Source organism: Bubalus bubalis, chromosome 3 (assembly GCF_019923935.1).
Source record: "Bubalus bubalis isolate 160015118507 breed Murrah chromosome 3, NDDB_SH_1, whole genome shotgun sequence".
NCBI classification, from domain to species: Eukaryota; Metazoa; Chordata; class Mammalia; order Artiodactyla; family Bovidae; genus Bubalus; species Bubalus bubalis.
In genome coordinates, this window is record NC_059159.1 from 29,419,004 (window position 1) to 29,443,407 (window position 24,404).

At 48.7% G+C, this 24,404-nt stretch overlaps 1 protein-coding gene across 10 annotated transcripts in view; it reads left to right on the top strand.

Annotated features, from left to right (window-relative positions):
* The window catches only part of SPECC1 (sperm antigen with calponin homology and coiled-coil domains 1), a 252,437-nt gene that overhangs the window by 32,767 nt on the left and 195,266 nt on the right, over positions 1-24,404 (top strand). For 3 of the 10 annotated variants that reach the window (XM_025278977.3, XM_025278984.3, XM_044939203.2), the window contains exons 1-2: positions 11,846-12,024; positions 24,221-24,387. In XM_025278977.3, coding sequence (XP_025134762.3) covers positions 12,018-12,024; positions 24,221-24,387 — 174 coding nt within the window. In that variant the 5' untranslated portion in view covers positions 11,846-12,017. Of the gene's footprint in view, positions 1-2,140; positions 2,292-11,845; positions 12,025-24,220; positions 24,388-24,404 lie in introns of those variants that run through there. The other 7 variants (XM_025278982.3, XM_025278975.3, XM_025278983.3 and 4 more) reach the window with 4 other exon arrangements.

Below are 24,404 nucleotides of genomic sequence, written 5' to 3' on the forward strand. Positions count from 1 at the left end.
AAATGCCAATTTTTTTTTCACAGATGCCATGGCATTTTACTGGAGAAAGAAATGGCAACACACTCCAGTATTCTTGCCTGGAGAATTCCATGGACAGAAGAGCCTGGCAGGCTACAGTCCATGGAGTCGCAAAGAGTCAACATGACCAAGCAACTAAACAAACAACAATACCATTTTACATTCTCACAAACAATGTATGGAGGTTCGATTTCTCCATATCTTTGCCAAAACTTACTATTGTCTTTTTTAGCTGTAGTCATTCTAGTAGATGTGAGGTGCTATCTCATTGTAGCTTTGATTTTCGTACTGCTAATGCCTAATAATTGCAAATATCTTTGCATGTGCTTATTGGCCATTTATATGTTTCATATTTTCCTTGAAGAATTGTCTGTTTGGCTCCTTTGCCCATTTTTCAGTTGGGTTACTTGTCCTTTATATTCTGGATAATAGGCCCTTATTAGATATGTGATTTGTAAATATTTTCTCCCATCATGTGGATTATCTCTTCACTTTCTTTTTTTTTTTTTTTGTAATTTTATATTTATTTTTGGCTATGCTAAGTCTTTGTTGCCATGCGGGCTTTTTCTCTAGCTGCGGTGTGTGGGGGCTACTCTCCAGTGGCGGCGTGTAGACTTCTCATTTGATGGTTCCTCTTGTTGTGGAGTACAGGCTCTAGAGCACATGGGCTTCAGTAGTTGGGACCCTAGGGCTCAGTAGTTATAGCTCCCAGGCACTAGAGCACAGGCTCAATAGTCGTGAGACACAGACTTAATTGCTTTGTGGCATGTGGGATCTTCCTGGATCAAGGATCAAACCCGAGTCTTCTGCATTGACAGGTGGATTTTTTTTTATTTAACCACTGAGCCACCAGGGAAGCCCTCACTTCTTGATAGTGTACTTTGAAGCACAAACGTTTCTGATTTTTACAAACTCCAACATATCTAGTTTTTCTTTGGTTGCTTGTGTCTCATGTGTGATATCTAAGAAAATGTGGCCTAGTCCAAGGTCACAAAGTTTTATACTTATATTTTCTTCTAAGAGTTTTCTATTTTTTAGCTTTTACATTTTGAGGTATTTTTTGCATGTGGTGGGAGGAAGGAGTCTAACTTCATACTTCTGCATGTGGATGTCCAGTTGTCCCAACACCGCTTGTTGAAAAACTATTCTTTCCCTGTCTAATGGTTTTGGTGTCCTTGTCCAAAACAACTGCCCATAAACGTAAGAGTTCAGTTTTGAACTCTGAGTTCTGTTCTATTTATCTGCGTATGTCTAGCCCTGTGCCAAATATCATATGGTCTAGATTGCTGTAGCTTTGTAGTAAGTTTTGAAATTGGGAAGTGTGAGTCCCACCTTGTTCCTCTTTTTCAAAATTGTTTTGACTATTCTGGGTCCCTTGCATTTCCATATGAGTTGTAGAATTAAAAGTCACTGTCAGGAGCCACAGACTTTGGCAGGGGAGGGGCCCTGAGGCCTTGCTGACAGGTCCGTATAGTCAAAGTTATGGTTTTCCCAACAGTCATGTACAGATGTGAGAGTTGGTCTGTAAAGAAGACAGGATGCTGAAGAATTGATGTTTTTGAACTGTGGTGCTGGAGAAGATGCTTGAGGGTCCCTTGGACTGCAAGGAGATCAAATCAGTCAATCCTAAAATCAACCCTGAATATTCATTGGAAGAACTGATGCTGAAGCTGCAGTCCTTTGGCCATCTGATGCGAAGAGCCGACTCATTGGAAAAGACCCTGATGCTGGGAAAGATTGAGGACAGGAGGAGAAGGGGGCAACAGAGAATGAGATGGCTGGATGGCATCACTAATTCAATGAACATGAGTTTGAGCAAACTCTGGGAGATGGTGAAGGACAGGGAAGCCTGGAGTGCTGCAGTCCATGGGGTTGCAAAGAGTCGGACTCAACTTAGCGACTGAACAACACCTCTGCACAGCAGACTGGCTTTTTTCCCCTTCTTCTGTTTGATATCTAAGGGAGCAATCAGCAAGAAAGCAGTCAGCCTACGTCTTTAAATCCTATGTTTCAGAGACGTTCAAAGGAAGCGCTCAGGCACCAGTAGGGTAGAAGTGATTTTGCAGTTTATGGGAGGGAGTAGAGGGGAGGCAGAGGCAGGGGGCGAGGCCCTGGAGAGCAGAGCCCGCCTGCTTCCTGAGCAAAGCGTTGCTCCAATGCTCGGCGCCCGGCCCCTCAAGTGTGGTTTTCCTCCCGCCAGCACCAAACCCTAAAATAGTACCACTGGCTTGCTGATCGAGTTCAGCCGCTCCCGAGAAGCAGGAGGTTTTGGAGTAAGTACCTAGCTGGTTATTATTTAAGGTGGGGATGGAAACTCTCAGAACAGCAGCGCTATCTGGGGAAAGAGGTTCTTCTGCTGTGGGTGTAACATCTCAAGTCTCCGGTGACTCCTGACATTATTAACACATCCTCATGGGCTGGGCAAGTGCGTGCTACATGCTTGTTTGGGGGCTGACGATGGATTTCAAACATCTTCTGACAGCCTGAAAACATTGTCTTTTCTCACTGCCTGTCACTTTTCTTGTCTTGCCAAGTAAGGATAATTAATACTGCTGCTGCTGCTGTTTAGTTGCTCAGTCATGTCCGACTCTGCAACCCCATGGACTGTAACCCACCAGGCTCCTCTGTCCACAGGATTTCCCAGGCATGAATAGTGGAGTGGATTGCCATTTCCTCCTCCAGGGGATCTAACTTTAGGTTCAAGTCTAAAGGTCTTTGGAAACGCAGTTCTCTGCCTGGGTACTAGTTACTGGCAGCGTGGAGATGTGTTCACAGCCGTGGTGCAGAGCCTGCTTGTGTGCGTGTTGTTGCCAGGCATGGGAAATCTGAAGTCCCACGGGAGGGACCGCCCACTGGGCCAGTTCTAAGGCTTCTCCCCTGGAATCCAGCTCTGGGGAGCGCCCCCTCCCTTCTTTGCAGAGGGCCGGTTAACGTCCCTGTGCACAGTATCTGGGCCAAACGCTGTGCTTTCGAGGCCTAGATGGCAGTCTCAAAGATATGACAGAGATAGAGGCTTTTCTAGGAAGTTACTTGTTACGTGGTTTCTGTTTAGACGTCTTTTGCCCCCACCCCCTGGGCAAGGGGCTCAAGTTACTCTGCAGCGTCTCCACCACTCTGGTGGCTGGAAATTCAGTTCTGGGGGATTCCCCCTTTCTTCCACTGAGTCTAATCTCTTATTAGAATCAGACTGTTAGCTCAGTTTCGCAGGACGTTCATCCTTCAAGTTGACTCAGAAACGGGCTTGCCCCTCTCGTTAGGATGCAGAGATAGGCACACATGTGCTCCTGTGATCTGGTTCTGTCCCTCTGGCTCAGCCCCACAGACTACGTCTTCCATGGCTGTGCTCCGAGCAGCCGTTTCACTTCTCTTCATCTCTTCTCTCTCCTCTGCCACATGAGTTTCTGTGTGTCCGTGTCGTCTCAGCAGGAGACACCCACGAAAAGTCTTGCAAAACAGGCAGGACTGTAACCTTCACTGGGGAAAACCAGTGCATGGGAAGTGTCTTTTCCCCTGGCTTCAGTTTTCTTTTTCAAACACATCGATGTTTTTTAAAATAATGAACATGAGACTTTGGCATGCCGACTGCGTGGCAAATGAAGCAGTCCAGTTCTCCTAGAGGGTCGTTTCCTCTGATTCCCACAAGGCGCCCATATGTACGGCCCTCTCTTTCAAGGTGGGGAAACCGAGGCATGGAAAGGTGACCAGGAGTTGCCAGCGGAGGCTCTTGGGAGAATGTTGGGGCCAGAGAGGTGGTGAGCATGCCGGCCTGGAGCTGTGGTGGTGCTTTGGGGAGCCGTGCACAGTCCAGCCAGGAGCAGGTCTGAGTAGTGGGTCAGAGAGAACCCAGAGAGGCACGTGGCACTTTGTCTTACCCTGGAAGGGGTGCAGGTGGGTGGTCTGTAATCAGAGGGATCTAAATGGGGGTTCGAGGTAGGGCATGATCGGTTCTGCATCTGAAAAGCCTGTTGGCAGAGGTGGCCGTGGCCCTGAACTCTGGGCAGGAAGACCAGCAGCAGTTCTACCCCTGGCAATGTTGCCAGGCTTTGGAAGTAATGAGTGGGAGGAGGATCCAGGAGAGATTTCCGAATCAGAAGGCAGAACACGGTGACAGGCTAGCCACGAGGGTTGGAGGACAGCGGCAGGATTCCCATTAGGGTCCTAGGTTCTGAGTCTCAGCAGATGCCCTCTTGTTGAACGCATGTAACTCAATGAATTTTGATAACTGTACACACCCACAGAACCGCCACTGCCATCGAGATACTAAGCATCTCCTTCACCCCAAAGTTTTCCTCAGTGTCCCTCTAGTCCCGTTTCCAGCCCACCAGCCCCAACCCCACCACCATCCCCAGGCAAACACTGATCAGCTTCCTGTCACTGTGTTTTGCTTCTTCTAGAACTTCCTATCAATGGAACCATACACTCGTAGTATTTTGTGTCTGGTTTCTTGTCAGATTCATCCATGTTGTTCTGTGTGTCAGTACTTTATTTCTTTGTATTGCCAGGCATGGATGTATCACAGTTTGATGATCTAGTCACATTTCTGTCATATGTATGTGTGGCTTCTGTACAGATTCTCAGAGCTGCCCTTTTTAAAAAAGTCATTACCTGTCAATGAGTCTTCAGCTTTCTGGCTGTTTAGGCAGCTAAGTCTCAAGCTTGGCTGCTCAGAGACACCCTGGGAGTTTTATTAAAAATATTGGAAGCAAGGGACTTCCGTGGCAGTCCAATGGTTAGGACTCTGAGCTTTTCACTGCCAAGGACCTGGGTTCAATCTCTGTCTGGGAACTAAGATCCCACAAGTCACACAGTGTGGACCCCTGCCAAAAAAAAAAAAAGGAATATATATATATATATATATATATATATATATAAAGCAAGACTTACCCTTGATGGGACTGAGTCAGGGTCGCAGGGAGTGAACCCCAGGCCTGCATGTTTTTAATCAGTTTGGCAGGTGATTTTGATCTGCTAGGTTGGGGAACTACAAGTGACTACTAGGAGAACAGTAGGTGTGGAGTTTTAACCCCCATAGTCCTGTTTGCTTATCACCAAGAAACCATCTCTCTGAACTCCTAGGTGATGTTCTATTTCCCAAGTGCTGACCACACCCACTTCACTGGCCACGGGTCACTGTGCCTGCTCATTTCATCATTAATTCATCAAACAGAATTCTGAGCTCTTACCACATGTAATGCATCCCTCGAGATGCTGTGTCTATATGCAAAACCAGATTTTCTGCTTTCAATCCCTTTGAGAGACATGGTCTCCCCATACCCAGTCACACAAGAGAAGGCGGTACTGTGAGAGCACGTAGACCAAGTGTTGGGCTTCAGAGGCGCATCCAGTAATTTCCAGCTTCTTATGGATATGGGGAGTTGGCAGTCAGATAAGGTTCCAGGGAAGAAGTCACATTTGATCTGGGGCTGGAAAGATGGGTGCAATTGGTGCAAAAGGAGTGAGGGTAGGAAAGGTAGCTGAGGAGGAAGGACTAAGAAAAAAGTGGGAGCTGGACATCCTGGCTGCTGGGGGCCAGGGCGGCCCAGTCTGAGGCGGGCAAGGAAGTGAGGTTGGGGGTGGGCCTGGGTCGGAGCAAGGAGCCCACATGAACTCGCCCAGCGCGTGCTCAGTGTGATCCCACCACGATCTCCCCCAAGTCTCTGGTTCGTGCTTATACTCAGCCCCTCTGACATGTCTTCCAACCACCACTGAGCCGTGAACTCAGTCCTGGTGCTCTCTGCCTGCACAGAGTGTAAGGCATAGTCCCACAGGACTGGCTTTTTGCTGTTATGAACTGTTGATGAAAAAATTAATCAATAGTCAATCTAAGAAGGAAATGGAAAATTTATTTGAGCCCCCCGAGGATTGCAACATGGGAGATGGCCTCTTAGGTAACTCTGAGGACTGTTCCCAAGAGGTAAGCAGGGGAGGCCAGTACATGTGTGGTTTTGTTGAAGGGGGTACATGCAATGAGCACGCATCTCGGTAGGAGGTTGCTGCTGGTCATGAGGAGCAGACACCTCATTTAATGTTTTTTTTTTTTTTTTAAGTGCTTTTCCAAGTATGGGAATATGCAAGAATCCAGGTTCATAAAAATTTCCCCTGAAAATGTCTAACTGTCTGAGGGCTGGTTCTGCCAGTTTTCCCAGAGCACAGAGTGCTTCATCCTGGTCTTCACTCAGAACATTCTTCAGGGTGTCCTGTGGGTCATCATCAGCAGTGGGTGATGACTTGGTTCTTATGGAACTGGATGGTGGGCAACATTCTTTATTTGACAAGCCTCTCCCTTTTGGTCTTAGTTTTGACCAAGGTTTGGGAGGCATTTAGTGACCAGTTTGTCTTATGGCAGTAGGAATGCTTGTTCCCAAGTCAGGCAAGGATTTCATTGATGGGCCACTCAGTGTGCTGTTAGTGGACCAGGCCCTGTTAACAGTAGCCCAACGACTCTGGATCCCTGTCTTACAGTCTGTTATGTCCAGGAAACGATTTCCTCTTGTTGCTCCCTCCCACATCTAGAGTTACACTTGATCTTACAGGACTGTATATTTGATCAGTTGTTTCAGACCACCTAATCTTCATTTATTTTATGTGAGTCTCAGTCACACATCATTTGGTGATGTAAGAAACAGTAATTTTGTAAAATAGGCAGAATATAAGTAATATAGCTAGTGATACTAATATAAGGTCATAAGTAAGTACTTAAGCTGAGGACTTTCTCCAAGTGGGGCCCGTTATCTCCCTAGGTCATCTGACCAATCTTTCCTGCACCAGTCACTGTCTGGTGCAGGAAAGGGAAGTACTGTAGTGGCCTTGTCCATGAAGTCCACCAAAGATGTCTGCACAAATAAGGTGAGTGGTGGTCATTGTGTCCCCAGCAGGACTGAGAACTTCTTCTAGAGTCACATGACTGGTACCAGAAGGAGAGGGGCTTCCCAGGTGGCTCAGTAGTAAAGAACCTGCCTGCCAATACAGGAGACATGGGTTTGATCCCTGGGTTGGGAAGATCTCCTGGAGAGGGAAATGGCAACCTCTTCAGTATTCCTGCCTGGGAAATGCCATGAACAGAGGAGCCTGGTGGGCTACAGTCTGTGAGGTCACAGATTTGGACACAGATGAGCAACTAAACCCAAAACAACAACCAGAAGTAGATAAATTTTGTTTTGTTTTTTAATTTTTTTTAGCTGAAGCCCTAATGGCTCAGCAGGTAAAGAATCCACCTGCAATGCAGGAGACACAGGAGACACAAGTTCAATCCCTGGGTTGGGACGATCCCCTGGAGAAGGAAGTGGCTACCCACTTCTGTATTCTTGCCTGAAAAATCCCATGGATGAAGGAGCCTGACAGGCTACAGTCCATGGGTTGCAGAGTCAGACACGACTGAGCAACTAAGCACATAATTGATTTGCAATATTATGTTAGTTTCAGGTATACAGCAAAGTGATTCAATTACACATATACATTCTTTTTGAGATTCTTCTCCCTTATAGGTTATGACCAAATGTTGAGTATAGTTCCCTGTGCTACACAATAGGTCCTTGTTGTAGGACGAGAAAAGTTGATTTTATGGTTGAGCAGATATTTCCGCCATTGGGGGTGGGGAGTGCAGGGGTCTGGTTAGTGCAGACGCACATGTACACTAGTGGGGAGGGAGGAGGCCAAAAGCAGAGTAAAATTATGTTTAAATTTTTCTTATCTTGCTTTAAAACATGCATTTTATTTCATCAGGACCAAGCCTATGAATTACTTCCCACTCAGACACCCTTTCATTTCTCTTGGGCAAATACCGAGGAGTGGGATTACTGGACTATATGATGAGTGCAGGTGTAATTTTATACTGTTAAAGACAAGGGGCCCCAAATGGAGGCACTGATGCTGAGCCCCCCATCACCAAACCAAGACTTCACTACAGTTTCATCTTATCCCCAAAACAGGTTCTTAAAACCAGTGAATCAGGAATTCCCTGATCAGCCCTGGCTGAGTTCACTGTCCTGGTGGACCCCCACCTCCCCTAAAGGGAAGTGACTTCGCAATAACCATGCCAATTTTCTGCTGAGCATGGCTTCCTGTTCCTGCCCATTCTCCCTGTGAAGATCTTGTCCTCTGTACACCTCCTCGGAGCTCCTTTCTCACTGCTGGATGGGCTTCTACCCCATTCATGAATCATTGAGTAAAGCCAGTGAGATCTTTAAAGTTCACACAGTTACCTTTTGTGTTGTTGTTTTTTTAAAAACAATAAGAAATGACTGAATTGATTTGCAAAGCCACTGTGCATTTTGTATTTGCACCAACAATGAATGGGAGTTCCAGTTGCTCCATATCTTTGCCAGCACTCGTTTTTATGTTTCTAAATTTCAAGCCATTCTAATTAGACATATAGTAATATCTCCCTGTGGTTTCAATTTGCATTTACTTAATCACTCCGGATGAGATGGTTAGATGGCATCACGGACTCAATGGCAATGAATTTGAGCCAACTCTGGGAGATAGTGAAGGACAGGGAAGCCTGACATGCTGCAGTCCATGGGGTCGCGAAGAGTCAGACATGACTTAGTGACCAAGCAACAACAATGACTCTTACATTGAGCATCTTTCCAGGTGTTTATTTGCCATCCAATTATCTTCTTTGGTGAAGTGTTTGAATCTTTGATCATTTTTTATTGAGTTGTGTGTTCTGTCGTTGTTGAGTTTTGTGAGCTTCTTCATAAATTCAGGAATCAGGTCCTTGGTCAGTTTTGTGTTTTGTGGATGCCTCCCTTCCAAGTGGCTTGGCTCTGCACTTTCTTGACAATGTCTTCTGAAGAGCAGAAGTTTTAAATTTTGATGAATTCCAGTTTATCTATCACTTTAAAAAATTTTTATTTACGAATCATACTTTTGGTATTGATGCTGAGAAATCGTTGCCTAACTGAAGGTCACAAAGATTTTCTCCTGAATTCTTCTAGCAGTTTGTTGGTTTTCCTGAAGTTTCTATCTGTCTTTAGCCAACATTGATGAGAGACGGGACAGTGGGGCCAGAGCTGTGGAGCCAGAGGAATGAGGCAGTCCTTTGCTTTAGGTTGCTCTGGGTTGAAGAGCTGGGGTAGGGCGTGAGTCAGCAGGGAGTCAGCCTGGTTAGGGAGCTGTGGACGCTTCTTGTGGTGGGAAGATAGGACAGGACTGTAGGGGTCAGGTTGAAAGTAGGAATGGGGGTGGGAAGCTGTTGTCCTGGGTGTAGAGTGGCTGTGGGGAGGCCTGGAGGCTGGTGACAGAGCAGCTGCCTGTCTTTCAGGTCTGAGTGCAGGGCACCTGGCAGTTGTGGGCAGGGCTCTGGTCGGGCCTTACCCCAGAACAAAAACGAGGTGGAGACAGCTTGGTGAGGGCGGGGGACTGTCGCTTTGCACTGAACCACACCAGTCAGACACATCTGTGTCACAAAGAACCCATCCTCAGGGAGGCCACAGTGCTGTAGCATCATTGTGCCTGGGTCCCACCCTGGGGACCGGTCACAAGCCCGCTACTGTCCTGCTGTTCGTTGTAGACCTGCTCCTGAGGTCCCAGCAAAGCCCCGCGATGACAGGGCCATCCTGGGAGTAGCCTGGACATGATCCCTCATGTGTGCGGCTATTGTGTGTGTGTTTAAAACGCAATCCGAGAGCGTTGTGTGCTGGAGAGAGATAGGGGCCTGTTCCAGGCGCTGAATAAATTAACCCTGCCAAGTGCAGCAGTCGCTTTCATGAGCCAGCTGGTGCTCCAGGAAAAGAGCTGAAGCCTGTGGGTTAGCAAAGAACATTTCAGGAATGTGAAAACAAAAAAGAAATCAGCACATTCAGTGTTTTCACCTAATCCGATAACAATAAGAAAATCCAGAGCGATGGCCTACTCAGCAGCTGGGTGGAAGGCTGGGCTCTGCACGCTACCCAGAAGGGGTGTCTGCCAGGCCCTGAGGCGGCCAGGGTGCCGGTTCGGCCCTGCGGCTGGCCCCGCACTCTCCTTACCTGTGGAAGTTCCAGGAAAGTTCTGTCTCCCCCTCATTTCCTCCAGTGGTCTAGGAGCCAACACAAATGCTGACAGGCTTGATGGCTGTGCGGTCCTCTCCTCTGTCCCTCTGTCCCTCCCCCACCCTGGGGTGGCTGCTGCTGTCATGTCCATCATGTCCATGCACTGGAGGCCTCATTGCCCACTGTCCTCAGACCCGGCTCCTGGGCCCACAGATGGGGGCCTGGCCCACCTCCATCACCGCCAGGTCCCCCAAGGCTTCCATCTGCCCCCAAAACAGCATGCAATGAAAGGGCCCTTTCAGTGTTTCTTCTTGGTCCAGTCCCTGCCTCCCCCCAGCCCAAAGAATCAGAGTTCTCCCAGGAGGATCTGTACTGCCTTGGATAGACCTACAGACAGACTGCCAGGGGCCATCCTGCCAGCCTCCAGACTCCTGGGCCACAGTGCCCAGCATGGCTATGATCCAGCTGAGGCCCTGCTTCTCTGACCCTTCAACCAGACCCAGGGCTGCCTTTTCAGAATACTGTCATCATTACAGAAAACCCACAGCCACTGCTGGGGTCCTTGGTGAGTCTATCAGGGACTGCAGGCTTCTGAAGGTGCCCATCGGGGGAGAGGTCTGCCTGCTGAGCAAAAAGCAAGAAGGAACCAGAGTCCATCATGGTTTCTTCCCTCCACAAGGTCTTTATTTTGTTGAGCTCAAGATTTATTTTGGTTTTTAAATTGAGTGTTCCCAAACTCCTATGTTCACAAATTCAATGGACATGAATTTGAGCGAACTCCGAGAGATGGTAAAGGACAGGGAAGCCTGGTGTGCTGCAGTCCATGGGGTCACAGAGCGGATATAACTTAGCAATTGAACAACAGCAACAACAAAACTCCTAATTTAGGAGCTTGGGGCTAACATATACACACTGCTGCTGCTGCTGCTAAGTCACGTCAGCCGTGTCCAGCTCTGTGTGACCACACAGATGGCAGCCCACCAGGCTCCACCGTCCCTGGGATTCTCCAGGCAAGAATACTGGAGTGGGTTGCCATTTCCTTCTCCAGTGCATGAAAGTGAAAAGTGAAAGTGAAGTCGCCCAGTTGTGTCCGACTCTTCATAACCCCATGGACTGTAGCCTACCAGGCTCCTCCATCCAAGGGATTTCCCAGGCAAGAGTACTGGAGTGGCTTGCCGTTGCCTTCTCCGCATATACACACTACTGTATACAAAATAGGGCTTCCCTGATGGCTCAGCAGTAAAGAATCCACCTGCAATGTAGGAGATGCAGCAGACTTGTGTTTGATCCCTGGGTCCAGGAGATCCCCTGGAGGAGGAAATGGCAACCCTCTCCAGTATTCTTGCCTGAAAAATCCCATGGACAGAGGAGCCTGGCAGGCTACAGTCCATGAGGTCACAAAAAGTCAGACATAACTGAGGATGCATATGTAAAATAGAGAAACAACAAAGTCCTACTGTATAACACAATATTCAGTATCTTGTAATAACCTATAAGGGAAAAGAATCTGATATACATTTATACGTGTATATAACTGAATCACTTTGCTGTACACCTGAAACTAACACAACATTGTAAATCAACTAGACTTGTGTTTATAAAATCCTAAAACAGATTGGTTGTTCCCACCACCACACACAACACAGACACACAGACATGCACACAGAGAAATACACACAGACGCACTCACAGTCAGAAACTGGCCAGACAGCTTGGGGTCCGCCCGGTGAGTGCCCTGCCTCCTGGCGTCATAAAGGCGCCTGCCTCTGACATCTGCAGACAGGAGGACCCGGTGGGGAGGAGCACGTCCTTTTAGGGGAAGAGAAACTTAACTTGTTGTGATTAATGTATCAGAGGGGACGGGGACATGGCTGAGGAGGCCTGGCTTGTGACATGGTGCAGCAGAGCCTGTGATGGGGCAATAGGGACCATGCCCGTGCTCCTACCCTGAGTCAGAGTGAGGGGAGTGCTAGCATCTCCCACCACAGCTCGTGGATCATTGAGCCACCTTCTCAGCGAAGGGCCATGGAAGGTGAGCCTCGTGGATTCTTGGGAGCCTGTGCGGTGTGGAGCATGGGAGCCGCCTCTCCTGTGTCTGCGGACAGCTGCCTCCTCCTAGCTTCTGTTTCCTGTTGGCCTGAGGCCTTGTGGCTGAAGTTTAGTGAGCCTGGGGGCGAGGCGGGGGGGGGGGGGGGGGGGGGGAGGGGGGAGGGCAGTGGGTGTGGGAGGGGCCCCACCTCTGCATTCGTGGATGTAGGGTCCCTGTTTGCATCTTCGCCCAGCAGTGCTGGGGGAGAGGACTTGTGCACCCCCCATCTCTGTAGGGCAAGTGCATTGAAGTGAGTGGGTGGAGGGCATGGAGTTTTGCTGGGGGGCTGGGGGTGGAGTGGCATGCTCTGTAGTGCTTGCATTGTTTCTAGAGGAAACAGAACAGAATGAGTCAGAAGTGGCCGCTGGTTTCCTTGGAAGCTGTGCTACTGACATACAGGGTTTGCCCCTTGTCCCACCTGGCTGAGAGGGGGCCCCCAGAGGAACAAAGAAAACAGAAAAGGTTGCACAAAAGGTACTTAGACTTGATACTTTAAATTCTTGGGCCCCTAACCCTGTGGCGACCACTTAACAAAGCATTGAACATAAGTTCCTATATTGTGATGTTTCAGTTAAGATGTCTGAAATCTTAAAGCATAAAACTGTAAAATATTGTTGACCATTACTGTGATACTGGGATTATAGCACACATTTTTTTTAAAGCCATCCTTTGGGAATAAAGTCAGGAATGGAGATGAATCAGTAGATGGTTTTAGAGATGTGTTGTTGAATGACTTTAAGAACTATTTCCCCATACGTTACAAGTTAATGAGATTAATCTCATAAGGCTGATGCTGACACATCCACATGAACTCCGTTTTCAATATACCAGTGCTGGAAGGCTCTGCATCAATATCCATGGGGTTCTCGTCCTGAGAGCCGTTTGGTTTCCTTGGTAATTGTTTAGAGGCATCTATAGGTCTTAGGGAGGAGGACTATCATGGCTTTGTGGCTCCATTTTGTTGTTGTTACTGTTTAGTCACTCAGTTGTGTCTGACTCTTTATGACTCTATGGACTATTGCCCGCCGGGCTTCTCTGTCCATGGGATTTCCCAGCTAAGAGTAGTGGAGTGGGGAGTATTTCCTTCTCCAGGGGATCGTCCCAACCCAGGGATCAAACCCGAATCTCCTGCATTGGCAGGCAGATCCTTTACCACTGAGCCACCTGGGAAGCCTGGCTCCATTTTGTATTCTCCAATTAATTCAGCACTGATTTTATGAATCTAGGCACCTGGCTAAGAGAGGAAGTGCAAGGAGACGCTTGCGCATGTTTCTTCAGTGAAAGAAGGGCTCTAGTGTTCATTCACCAGTGTTTGCTGAGCAGCTGCTCTGTGCACCAGTAACACTGCAATGAACCGGGAGGCGAGCTGCATGCGGTGGGTGAGGCAGATGATCAGCAAAGGATGGCTAGTGGCAGCCAGAGTCTCTGTCTAGTGGTAAATCTCTGAAGAAATGAGTGGGAAGCTCAGGCAGAGATTGGAGGGAAAAGGCCTTTTGGGGGAAGACCCCCCCCCCTCGACCCCGTGTGAAGAGCTGGGGGACCTTCCAGGTGTGACGCTCCTCCAGGGGATCCAGCTGGGCACGTCCGAGGCAGGGCCCTCTGACAGCACAGATGGGGTCTCTGGACAGAGGCCTCGGACCTGGGGGTTGTGACAAAGGTCTTGGATTTTTACTCTAAGTGTAGTAGTGAGAAGAAGCCACAGGAAGGTTCTCCATAGGGAAGGACATGGCCTGACTTGTATGTTTTTAAAAATAATTTTTAAAATTTAAATTGTACACATACCATAAAGGTTACCATCTTAGCCATTTACATGCTTTGTGTTTTTAAAAAGCCCTCTGGCAGCTGAGTGGCCTTAACTGTCCTGGGCAGGATGGTCAGGAGCAGAGCTGAGACCATCCGCTGTGGGATGCGGCAGCGGGAGGAGGGGGTGGGCTGGGGCAGGGGAGTGTGGGGAGAGACACTTGGTGTGGGGCGGTGAGTATCGGAAGGCCTTGTTGGCAGAGCCTCACAGGAGGGACTGGAACATTCATAGAGGGAGGTCTCTGAGGAGGGTCGTGGGGACAGCAGGTGCATCAGTGGGGCCTGACTCCCCCTTGGCTGGTGGCTGGCCTGGCTGGCGGAGCCCAGCTGGGCTGTCCCTTGATTGGGAACAAGGTCTAGCCCGGGTCCGTCTCGGGAAGCGCTCAGGCTCGGGCACATCAGCAGCAGAACTAGGGTTTGTGCGGGAGCAGCGGCACCCACCGAAAGCTGAGGCTGAGTCGGACAGGAGTTCCGGGAAGGGAAAGCCAGGGCTGCGCCCAGTCCACCAAGAAGGAGAGGGGAGCTTGGGGATCCACACAGGAGCTGGACCCCCGGGCAGCTGAGGATCTGAGGGGCAGCCCTGGGCCCTGGGGTGGGAGAGCGCAGGAGGAGGCCCAGCTAACAGTAGAGACAGGAAGTCAGGAGAAGCTGCTGACTCAGGCCGGTCTGTGCTGGGGCTGGTGACTCCCCAGAAGGCAACAGGCCAGCTGCCCAGCAAGTCAAAGGACAGATGAGGGTGGGGCCCTGAGGAGGCCCTCCTGGGCTGGGGAGGCTTCTACTGGGAGACCCCTGAGCTCACTCCATTTGTCCCTCCACATCACCAGTCTCTTGCAGATGCTGCATCTCTACCCACCGCCCCACCCCCACCCCCCACACTTCTCGGTGAGCCCTGAGCACCAGTGGAGGTCAGGAGTTGGGAGAAAGCACTTGAGGCCCTTCTGTCTCCAGCTCCTCCCCCATCCCAATCCTCCTGAGTGGTTGGGTTGGCTGCACTTCTCTGCTGGGGGCTCAGCTTTTGCTCTTGGTCCATCTCCCTCAGGGGCTTGGCTGCTCCATCCCTGACCCGGCAGGCTGGGGGTGATCCTGTCCTGGCCTGGCTTCTGCACCTCCCCTATGCTACTTTTCAGACAAGCTACTCCCTCGTAAAGGGTCCTTTCTGAGCTCTCCTGTTTTCCAGCTGATGTCCCAGACAAGGCAGGGGCATGTGACTGAATAGATTATGACTCAAGATGTGTGTGTGCGTGTGCGCATGCGCACACGCACACACACGCAAGTGTGCTTGCATGCTCAGTCGTGTCTGACTCTTTGGGACCCCATGGACTGTAGCCTGCCAGGCTCCTCTGCCCATGGAATTTCCCAGGCAAAAAGACCGGAGTGGGTTGCCATTCCCTCTTCTAGGGGATCTTCCCAACCCAGAGATCGAACCCTTGTCTCCTGCATCTCCTGCTTTGCAGGCAAATTCTTTATTGCTGAGCCATTATTCAAGATGCTTCTGCCTAAATTGAGATGAATCCAGTAAACTTGTGGTGAAATACATGTAATATAAAGTTTACTGTCTTCACCATTATGAAGTGTTCAGCTCAGTAGCATTAAGTACATTCATGCTGTTTTGTAACCATCACCACCATCCATCCACAGAACTGTTTCTTCTTCAGAACAGAAACTCTGTCCCCATCAAACAATAACTCCTCTTCACCCCCCACCCCCCACAGCCCCTTGAAACCACTGTTTTACTTTCTGTTCCTATGAATCTGACTACTCTAAGTACCTCACATAAGTGTAATCATACAAGTTTTTCTGTCTTTTCTGCCTGGTTTATTTCACTTAACACAATTTCCTCAAGATTCATCCATGCTTTTTCTTCCTTTTGAAGACTGAATAATATTCCATTGCATGTATAAACCACACTTTGTGTGTCTACTCATCCATCAGTGGACATCTGGTTTGCTTCCACCTTTTGGCTGCTGTGAATAATGCTGCTGTGAACATGGGTGTGCAGTAATCTCTTTTGAGACCCTGCTTTCAGTTTTGGGGGGAATGTACACAGAAGTGGAATTGCTGGATCATATGATAAAATCTGTTTTTAATTTTTTTCAGGAACCACCATACTGTTTTCCATAGCAGTTGCACCATTTTATATTCCCAGCAACAGTTCACAAGAGTTCCAGATTTGTCCACATCCTTGCCAATACTTGTTATTTTCTGGTTTGGCTTGGTTTGGTTTGGGTTGGTAGTAGCTATCCTAATGAGTGTGATATGGTATCTCATTGTGGTTCTGATTTGCATCTCCATGATGTTGAGCATCTTTTAATGTATTTTGACCATGGGTATATCTTGTTTGGGTTTCCCAGGTGGCACAGTAGTAAAGAATCTGTCTCCCAATGCAGGAGACACAGGAGACTGGGGTTCAGTCCCTCAGTCGGGAAGATCCCCTGGAGAAGGAAACAGCAACCCATTCCAGTATTCTTGCCTGGGAAATCCCATGGACAGAGGAGACTGGCGGGTTGGAGTCCATGGGGTCGTAAAAAGTCGGATATGACTGAGCACACATGCATATCACCTTTGGAGAAGTATCTATTCATGTCCTTTGTCCATTTTAAAATCAGGTTAGTTTTTGTTATTGAGTTGCAGGAGTTCTTTGTATATTCCAGATGATAACTCTGCCTTAGTCTGCCTGGGTGCTCATAACAGAATACCATAGACTGAATGCCTTAAACAACAGAAATTGATTTCTCACCGTTCTGCAGGCTGGGAAGTCCGAGGACAAGGTGTGGCCATTGGGTTCTTGGTGAGGGGTCTCCTCCTGCCTTGCAGGTGGCCGTCTTCTCACTGTGTCCTTGCGTGGCTTTTCATCAGTGTGTGTGCAGCAGAGAGGTCTCTCTCCCCGCCTCTCCTAATGCACCAATTCTACGGGATTAGGGCCCACCCTTATCACTTCATTAACCTTAATCCACCCCCTGAAAGCCCTATCTCCAAATGAAATCACTTTGAGAATTAGGGCTTCAACATATAAATGTGGTGGGGGAGGGGCTCAATTCAGTCCACAGCAAACCCTTGCCAATGTTTTCTTCAATTCTGTGAGTTGCCATTTCACTCTGCTGATTGTGGGTTCTCTGATGCATGGAAGTGTTTAATTTTTTAAAAAATTATTTTCTATTTACTTGACTTTTTGTCTGCATTGGGTCTTCACTGCTGTGCATAGGCTTTCTCTAGTTGCAGTGAGCGGGGACTACTCTCTCGTGCGGTATATGGGCTTCTCATTGCAGTGGTTTCCATGCTGTGGAGCTAGGCTGTAGAGCATGGGCTCAGCAGTTGTGGCGTATGAGCTTATTTGCTCCATGGCATGTGGGATCTTCCCGGACCAGGGATTGAACCTGTGTCCCCTGCATTGGCAGGAGAATTCTTAACCACTGGTCACCAGGGAGTCCCAAGTGTTTAATTTTGTTGTCATCCAGTACATCTTGTTGCCTGTGCTTTTGGTGTCATATTTAAGAATCCATTGCCAAATCCAATGTCATGAAGCTTTTCCCCTGTGTTTTCTTCTGAGGGTTTTACAGTTTTGGCTCTTACATTTAGGTCTTTCTTCCACGCTGAGTTAACCTTTGCCTATGGTGTAAGGTAAGGGTTCTACTTCATCCTTTTGGTGTGGATGCCCAGTTTTCTTAGCATCATTTGTTGAAAAGACTGTCCTTCCCTCTGAATGCTCTTGGCACTAGACAATAGTTTATATTCTTACTCTTTCAATAGACCTTTTGAAACTGTGCCTATAGAAAGAGCTCTTGAAGTACCTTATTTCCATCTCCTTTTGTATGGCCTTGACTCTTTCCTATAGTTCTTTGATGTGAATCCACATGCTAGGTAAGGAAACAACCACTGGTTAGTGGCCACCAGCTCTGTGGGACGCTGGCTTCTTTGTTCAGCTTTGGAGACAGAAGGATGGCCCAGGGCAGTATTTCTGAGGGTTTGATCTCAATATAGCTCCCAGATTATAGCCTCTCTCCAGGATTTGCATATCATATTTAAGGACCAGCGCCTCCTGTTTTTTTTTTTTTTTAATTCCAGATTAAACCCTATTCATTATGGTCTCCACCTTGTGGCAGTCAGTCATAGTTTCTGCAAGTCCCTCTTCCATTTCCAGACTGTGTTTTCAGCTTGAGATGGTGGGGCTGGTGCTGTGCAGTTGTCCTTTTCTGTTTAGTTTTGTTTCATCCCTTCTTGGTTCTCATTTTCTTCCGATGACTTCTGCTGATGGGATCAATGAATTTTTGTTAAAATTTTATGTATTTATTTATTTTTGGCTGAGCTGGGTCTTTATTGCTGTAGGCTTTGTCTAGTTGCGGTGAGCGGGGGCTGCTGTTGATTGCGGTGCTTGGGCTTCTCTTTGTGGTGGTGTCCCCTGTTGGGGAGAGCAGGCACCAAGCTCACTGACTTAAGCAGTTGTGGCTCAAGGGCTCTAGAACTTGGGCTCAGAAGTTGTGGCTCGAAGGCTTAGTTGCCCCGTGGCCTGTGGAATCTTTCCAGATCAGGGATCGAACCTGTGTCCCTGCATGGGCAGGTGGATTCCTATCCTGCCTCTGTACCACCAGGGAAGTCCTCCATATGAATTTGCCTTTTCCCTTCTGATGCTGTGTAGAATCTTGTTCTTTACAAACTAGGAAGGATTGAATCTAAACAAAATGGGATAACTTTTCATCTCGAGACCAACAGGAAATAATAAGCTTTGAAGAGCTTCCTTTGGCTTCCAGCGGGAGTCCGGGATTCCCTTGGCTGCTCCCGGGCCAGGTTTTCAGCGTAAACATTCCCAGGTTGGGTGGGAACCAACCAGGTGCCGGTTGAGGAGCCTGGCTCTTCCTCTGGAACTGAGTTTCACAACCTGGGGTCCTGACAGTTTAGGCAGGACCATTCTTCGTTGTGGGGCTGCTCTTCGGGTACTGGGGTGTCCAGCAGCATCTCTGGCTCCACCCTCAGCACCACCCCGCCAAGCTGTGACAGCCCAGAACAGCTGCACACACTGTCAGATGTCCCCTGGGGGCAGAATCCTCCGCCCACCCCACTGCAGAGGTCAAGAGCAAGCCCAGCGCGGGTTCTAGAAAGCTCTTGCTGGATATTTTCAGCGTGCCATTCACTTGCCTTCTGTTTCCTGCCGAGTCCCCTGGTAGTTGAGCTATGTGAACATGCTTATTTTGTTTGTTCTCAGACTTGAATGCCTCCGCTCTGGCTTCCTGGGGCTTATTGTACTTGGAGTGCAAAGCTGAATGCCCTCTCCCACCCCCAGACACTCCTTATTATTTGCGATGGTCCAGAATGGTTTCCTGGCTGCCTTTCGATTTTCTTGCCTTAAAAGGATAACCAGTCTGAGGCCCGAGACTGAAGCAGCTGAGCCGCATGATATCTGACCCTCCCGCTGCATGGACCGTGTAGTGTTCCTGACTGTTCTCTCCCTCTCCTTCTCTTCCATCTTTTTTACTTAACTCTACTCAATTTATGAGTTATGGCTTAAATAGAAGTCTTACACCGTTCTAGAGAGGAAAGAAGCTTGATAAGAATATAAAATGAACAATTTAAGGAAAACAGCCCTGGGAAGACCCTCTCCCTGCCCTTGTGGAGTGAGTTCCTAAGTTTAAGTGTACCTCGGATCCTCAGATAATACAGGTTTGAACTGCATGGATCTACCTACAAGTAGGTTTTTTCCCACAGTGGATCCTTCAGTACATCTTGGTCCATAGTTGGTTGAATCTGTGGATACCAAGGAACCACAGACTCGGAGGGACCACATATGTGGAAGGACCACAGACATGGAGGGCCGACTATAAATGATGGATAAATTAAGCCCCACTTTGTTCAAAAGTCAACTGTAATTTCTTGATCAGTTTGATCCTCTTGAGTTGGTTAGAAGAATTTTTAGGAATCAGGGAATTACTCATAGAAATCTTTTTTTTTTTTTCCCCATCATCTTGTGCTTGGCTAGAACCCATCTGTCTATTTTCTGTTATAAACTCATAAACCTAAGAAAAGTATCGTTCATCAGCATGCACACGGTGTTGCCTTTCAGCCACTGGGGCCAGTCCTAGTGACTGTGGAGTGTCTGCTCGTTGTTCACCCTCCTCTGCACTTACCCTCTGTTGGGTTTCCAGGTGAACACAGGCTGCTCTGTGAGCAAGGAGAGACCTTGCTTACGTCTGGAGCGTCTGTCTGGTTCCGGCCACTGGACATTGAGTCCGTGGATTCATCGCTGGGTGTTGCTGAATTGATAAAGCCAAGCAGCTCTTGGCTAAACACTGTGAGCATTTGTGAGTAGGCAGCTGGTGCTCATTGAGTGTCTTCTGTTGTGTGATGCAGGCACCAAAAACTCCATTTATCAGGTGAAGATGTTGGGAATCGTAGTGTTTTGAAAAGCATGCCTGAGCCTGGGCGGTGAGCAGTGGAGGTGGAATCAGACCAGGAGCTCTGGATCCGGAAGTCTGTGTGCTTTCCTCAGAACACTGTCCAGGGAGGCCGTACCCATCCCTGGTGTGTAAGAGCCAATTAAAACTGGATTTGAATCCTGGCTGTATCGTAAACTCTGTGGTTTGGGCAAGTTCCTTAACCTCCTAAACAGAACCAAGTGTCCCCATCTTAGACTGAGGGTGATGCTACCTTGTAGGGTTATGATGAGGTTATGACACGTGAAGAGGGCTGAGCAGCGCCAGGCCACGTGTGAGGGGCAAGAGGAGGGTCAGAGAGGAGGCAATGGGAAGTGGATTGGGTGAAAGTCTGCAGAAGCTGGGAGTAGGCCTGGTGCCCTGCCCAATTCCAGCAGGAGGATCCTGGGGAGTGGACAGTGAGCAGGGCAAGAGCGGGCCAAGCACTATGGATGGCTCCAAGGATGTTCCTTTCGGGGTCTATTCCTGGAAAGCCCAGGGCTGGGTGTGGGCAGAACAAAGGAAAGAGGAGGCCTCGGAAGATTTGGGGGACACGAGGAAGACCCGGTCCTGCTGGAAAGGGCAGGCGATGCTTAACGAAGTCCTAGACATGGAAAGTGGGGAGCAGGGCGCCGAGCTGGCCTTCAGCCCGGCTGGAGGCTGAAGCACCCCCACCCAGCACCCTTGTCCTCTCCTCGTCCCAGAAAGTGGCACTGCTCTGGTGGAGCCTGCTACCTCTCAGGGCGTATTCCCCCCAACACAGCACCCACCCCAGCACCCCTCCCCTGGCACTCTCCCTACCAATAGGACTCTCTTCCTGGTTCAAGGGGAGACGTTACTTATTTCATTTCTGTATATTTTGAATTCTGGAAGAAGATGGAATTTGAAGAGTCTGGCTGGTGCATGAATACAAGATAGATGTCTCCATCTGGGAAAATGAAGGAAAGACAAGGATGAAGAGTCAGGCAGTGTGGAGGGGCCCAGGGGAGGAAGGTCCTCTGTGTACCTGGATCTGGGAATAATCAGATTGGGCTCAAGGTTCTAGGAGAATAAAGATGTAATGATGCAAATGAAGTGACCCTGAGAATTTTGCCTCAGAGCAAGTAAGTGCAGCCTTCGAGAAGTGGCTGCGGGTCTTTCAGGTGACTGTCTGGAAGGCTGTCAGGTTTGTTGCCAGAGATTAAGAGTTTAGATCTGGAATTTTGACTGAGATGCATTTTCCCCCTTTCCTTTCTCTTCTCCCCCGCCCTTTTTTCCTCCCTTTTTTTTTTAAAGATTTATTTTTGGCTGCTCTGGGCCTTTATTCTGGTGCACTGGCTTCTCATTGCTATGGCTTTTTTTGCTGTGGAGCGCGAGCTCAGTAGTTGTGGCTCATGGGCTTAGTTGCTCTGTGGTGTGTGGGATCTTCCTGAGCCAGGGACTGAACCTGTGTCCCCAGCACTGGCAGGCTAGACCACCAGGGAAGCCCCCTTCCTTTCTTTTTTTTTCTTTTTTTATGCCAAGGGCTTAGGGAAACATTGGGAAGATTTTCTACCACCTTCCTTCTGCTTTTCCTCTTCAAGGTCTTATCTTTCTTCTGGGGAATGAGTACAATGCATTTCATTTCTGGGTTGATGGGTAGATTTTGGAAAGCACAGATGCAGTATGGAATCACCTATGTTTTCACCAAGTAAGTCCTGCAACAGTCATCTCTAAGTAGTTGCAATCATCACCTAAAAGGGTGCCTTGATTAAACAGATACTTTATTTGTTGTCTCCATGAGTCAGACTGACATGTCATCAGTTGGTTCTGCAGTCATGGGTAAATTCATCAGCAATTCTCTCCAAGAATTACTCAGGCTATGTTCATTCATTTTATATTGAGAGTCCTAATAAAATGAGTTGCTATATAGGTCTTAACCTAGGAATTCTTCCTTGTTGCTGTGGAAACAAGCATTAAAAATTGTGGGCTGAGAAAGAAAAATAGCTGGTGCTAAACATCTGTGAAATACACAAGAAGTGGTTGTTTAAATACAGAATCTTAAAAATCGTGATACCTGGAATCAAGCTGAGACTAATAAACTATTGAACTAGTCATATGACTGAAATCATGAGTAATTTTTCTCAGAAATGCTTTAGAAAACAAATTGCTGTCTTAAAATACTATTTTCACCTGTAGTCACATTGGCACAGCTGCCAGGATAGCAGTGCTCAGAACGAGTGCCAGGTACAGTCCTGGACACTGGCCACCAGCTAAGCTGTTTAAGTAGGAGCAGGGGCTGGGTGGCCCCAGCTGGGAGGCCGTTGGTTGAAATGATGTCCCCAGGAAGGGAGACAAGAACAGGAGGACATCCCCGCTGCGCCAGGCTGGGGGAGGCAGCCTGTTCATTTTCTCTGGGGCAGAGAGGGGTGTCCTGGGATGCGGTGAGGGGAGAGGTAGCCCAGGGCTGCTGAGCACCAGCTACGATCCGGGAGGCGAGCAGTTAATTAGACCCGGCTCTGGGGTCTGGGGCTTCCCGGGTGGCGCAGTGGTAAGGAATCTGCCTGCCAACACAGGAGCCACAGGAGACGAGGGTTCAGTCCTTGAGTTGGGAAGATCCCCTGGAGGAGGGCATGGCAACCCACTCCAGTATTCTTGCCTGGGAAATCCCATGGACATAGGAGTCTGATGGGCTACAGTCCATGTAACAGTCCATGGGGTCACAGTTGGACATGATTGAATACCTGGGAGCGCAGCCACTGCCGTCACTGTCACCTGGTGGTTGGTGGTGGTTCAGTTGCTCAGTCGTGTCCAACTCTGTGACCCCTGTCCGTGGGATTCTCCAGGCAACAATACTGGAGTGGGTTGCCATTTCCTCCTCCAGGAGATCTTCCTGACTCAGGGATCAAACCCAGGTCTCCTGCATTGCAGGTGGATTCTTTACCAACTGTGCCACTAGGGAAATCCAGTGGTGGTGTTTTTTAAAGTGCATTTTCCAGTTTGTTTCTTATCTGCGGTTTTGGTCCTTGACCTCACATCCCTGGTCGTGAGCATCCACAAGGACAGGCAGAGTCGGAGTCCCATTGTGCTGCTGAGAGGGAAATGGGCTCAGAAGTTCATGGCCAGCCGGCCCACGTCCTCAGCAGTGATGGCAGGACCCAGGCCACCTTCCTCGCCTTTGGACGTGGGTTTCCCCCAGGTTTTTAACCACATCCTGCTCCTTTGCACAAGCTGTCTTTCCTAGAACATTTTAATTGAGTAACTCTACCCTATAATGGCAGGTCTGCCTGATCAAAATCTTCCCAATTAATTTTTAATTGATACCATTTTTGTCCAAAAGAAGAAAAAAAAAAAGCTGTGCTTCTGTGAAATTGAATTTTCAAGTAATTCATTTATGTCTTATTTGGAAATTATGTAAGTTGCTCTACTGTCAACCCTAAAATGGCAAGGCTTACAGACACAGTATGTCTCAACTCCAGCTGACCTGTTTTATGTGGGGAGATACATGTATTTCCACATTGCTGAAGAGTAATGTCATAACGTTTCCCTTGTAGCTCAGTCAGTAATGAATCTGCCTGCAGTGCAGGAGACCTGGGTTCAATCCCTGGGTTGGGAAGATCCCCTGGAGAAGAAAATGGCAAGCCACTCCAGTATTCTTGCTTGGAGAATCCCATGGACAGAAGAGCCTACTGGTCAGCCCACGGGGTTGCAAGAGTCAGACACGACTTAGTGACTAAACCACCACAACCCATGTCAGAACATGGGTAATGGTGCACGTGTGTTTTCAGTAGTTCAGTGAGAGCTGTTGTGAAGCTGTAGAAAGGAACCTGGTGGGAAGGTACCATCTCAGGAGGAAGGTGCTCTCTGTGCATCCTCATCTGGAGGCTTGTTCTCCATGACAGTGGTGATGCCCATGGTGCATGGGGGTGAAGCTCTGTCAAGTGTGGACACACGGGTTTTCTTTTCTACTCTTTGTACAGAAGGACTCCCTGGGACAAACATGAGGAGCGCAGCCAAGCCCTGGAGTCCAGTGACCAGGGCAGGGAGCCATGGGGTGGACCGCCCCCGGCCCCTCCCCGTCCCCTCTCCCGGCATGAAGAGCTCCAAGTCTTCCACCTCGCTGGCTTTTGAGTCCCGACTCAGCAAGGTATGGATGGGACACCG